Source organism: Drosophila guanche, unplaced genomic scaffold (assembly GCF_900245975.1).
Source record: "Drosophila guanche unplaced genomic scaffold, DGUA_6, whole genome shotgun sequence".
NCBI lineage: Eukaryota > Metazoa > Arthropoda > Insecta > Diptera > Drosophilidae > Drosophila > Drosophila guanche.
Window position 1 is genome coordinate 1 of NW_022996635.1, and position 2,709 is coordinate 2,709.

At 46.1% G+C, this 2,709-nt stretch overlaps 2 protein-coding genes across 2 annotated transcripts; both read left to right on the forward strand.

The window, feature by feature from the left end:
- Window positions 1-19: 19 nt before the first annotated feature.
- LOC117591699 lies at window positions 20-1,625 on the forward strand. Its single transcript, XM_034285023.1, has 3 exons — window positions 20-801; window positions 867-996; window positions 1,058-1,625. Exons 1-2 carry the CDS (start codon window positions 30-32, stop codon window positions 893-895), a joined length of 801 nt encoding a protein of 266 aa, XP_034140914.1. The 5' UTR covers window positions 20-29; the 3' UTR covers window positions 896-996; window positions 1,058-1,625.
- A 510-nt stretch (window positions 1,626-2,135) lies between these two features.
- Window positions 2,136-2,692, forward strand: LOC117591700 (disheveled-associated activator of morphogenesis 2-like). Its single transcript, XM_034285024.1, has 3 exons — window positions 2,136-2,174; window positions 2,243-2,401; window positions 2,457-2,692. Exons 2-3 carry the CDS (start codon window positions 2,287-2,289, stop codon window positions 2,654-2,656), a joined length of 315 nt encoding a protein of 104 aa, XP_034140915.1. The 5' UTR covers window positions 2,136-2,174; window positions 2,243-2,286; the 3' UTR covers window positions 2,657-2,692.
- The last annotated feature ends 17 nt before the right edge of the window (window positions 2,693-2,709 follow it).

Consider the following 2,709-nt stretch of genomic DNA (forward strand, 5'->3'; position numbering starts at 1 on the left):
GCCCTTCACAGATCAAGATCGCCACCATCATGGAAACGATCCAGCGCCACACAATGGCGGAGTGTGCCATGGCTTCCTTCTTAAATGGTCAGTACTACCAGTCCGTTTGTTGCACGGCCGCACTGGTCTACATGGGAGAGCAACTGCGCAGCCACGAGCGCCATCTGATGTGCGACATCTTTTTGGGTATCATCAATAAATTCATTATCGAGAAGATAGAATTGGAGAAGCAGTTGGAGGCTAAACGCCAGGCCCTACAGCAGATAAGCGAACCGACTGAGGAGCAAAAACAAGTTGTGGAGGCCGCCAAGGAGGGGATCAATATCCTGCTATGGCATTTAACGATGTACATCAGCGAAATGTTGGTCATCACAATTGAGGCACTAAACTATTTCACCACTGATGACCACGAGCCAAAAGTGTTCCTTTACCGCTTGATGGGCGAGTGCCTGGGGATCATGTGCCAATTGGTGAACACCGATGATGATGTGGTCAATACGGCGGCCTCCATTGCCTATGCCTTTGGGATGGTGTACGGCTTCCATCTACCACCGACCCACCCCTCCAACCTGGATAACATCATCTCCTATTGCATATTTTCGGTGCGCAATTTGCGGAACCTCGATGCGGCCATTGTTCTGGCCTCTTATGCCATATCCACCTGCACAGAGGAGTTGATCCTTGAGTCCACACACGTGCAGGCCACAAGACACCGCCTCCACTTACTTCAAATGTGTCTGGATGTGTGGACTACCATAAGGGAAACCATGAATAGCGACAGCAACACCAATGAAAATGCTGGTAAACAACTGATGAGACAATGGACAGAACTTGTTTGTTTCTGATTTGTGAGAAATATTTTTCAGCCTCTGAAGCCCCGAATGCAACTGCATAAGCCCATGGATCAGTATCACCCTTCATTCACTCGGGAATCTAGAAAGTAGCAGGACACAGCACACTCGCTCCTCCTACACACACAAACTATACACATTTTGAGTAAGTTTTCCAGTTATCTTTTTATGGAACCAGACGCCTATCATTCCCCTTTTCTTAGCAGCCTAAACCTAAAACACTACCAATGTTGCAAGAACTGAAGAACTCTTTTCCAATGCAAGTCATTTGAGAGTACAAAGAACACATAAGTGATAGAATTAAAAAGAGGACTACATATCAACCAAGGGACAACAATTATTAGCTCACTTCTCAGTATGATTGCCTAAAGCAGAAATCTACAAACATATAATCAAAGGATTATAATATAATCTTATACGCTCCTCACACGGAAAATACATAAACAACAAGTAGTTCCTAAAGGAAGAAAATTCCAACTAACTTTCAAGAAAATTAGTAGAACTCTGAACCTCTGTTATATGCGGAAGAACCGCCGGAATTCCAATTTGAAATGGGAATTTAATTGATACTTATGTTTTGTATACGCCTATCAAATATCATAGCTAGTAGCATTGAAATATAAGCGTTAAATTAGTTCATAAAAGAGAGAATGAGACCCCCATTCGGAAAGAATACAACTGAGTAGAACTCAGACCCTATTTTTTGTTTGTGCGGAAGAACCACTGAATAATAGTCGTTTATTTTAATGATAATCAACTTGGTTTGGAGATGGATTCATGGAGATTCTGGAATGAAATTAAATAATATATGTATAAAAAAGAAGAAAAAACGTATTGCCTGTAATCTAAGCATTCATTCACACTACAGTCGCTCTCACTCAGTCACTTACTCACGAGTACATAGGTTGCTTGAGGATATGATTCACGCTTCCATTGAGAACATTCCACTGCTGCTATCAACAGGGCCCTGTGTCGCCTCTAACCCCCCGTCCCAGACCTTATCAAGAGTGGGAGAGTGGCCTCAAAATAGCGGTGGGTTGTCGGCTCTTAAAATCAGCTCCCGGTTGTGCCCTGCTCCACTATGATTCGGTGAATATCAAAAAAGTTAAGAGAGTCTTTGGCAGGGGGCAAAAAGTATTCCATTAATCCGATCTATATTTATGTTTCCTTACAAATATATCTCAGAGATGAAAGGGGCGGTAGGGGTGGGGATTGCGGGGAACGGCTCCTCATGTCCTTTGTGAACGCTGTCCTCAACTATGGCCACTTGCGCTATGAATTTCTAATGCTGCCCACGAGAACGAGACGCTGGACAGGCATTTGGTGAGTCCCGAGTCGCAGGTGTTTGTCCCCAGAGTGTTTGTTTAATCGTTGCAATCGCTGCTTCACAGGACTTCTTTGAGATGGTGAGAGCCGAGGATGAGAAGGAATTCGCATGTCGCTTCAACGAAGAGCATGTGGTTCCATGTTCGAGTTGATGCGCAAGCTCAGCCACTCGCCAGCGTATCCACACATGTTGTCGCTGCTGCAGTATATGCTCCTGCTACCCTGTAAGTGTCACAGCCACTGGCATGGATCTGCAACTAATTTAATTTCTGTTTGCAGACACGGGCCACTGCACCGAGCATTGGCAGCTGATTGATCGCGTGGTCCAGCAGATTGTGCTGCAAGTGGCGCAACGACCCAGCAGCGACCTCATACCCGATCCCCTGGATGATCCCGGCCAGCAGCTGAAGCTGGCCAGCGAGTCGCCAGTCCATGATCCGGATGTGGCACCCCTGCAGATCGATGTGGGCAGGCCCTGACGCAGGCGCGCAAGCGGGCGGATGAGCTGGAGCGCGAAAACTTTGAGGTGCAG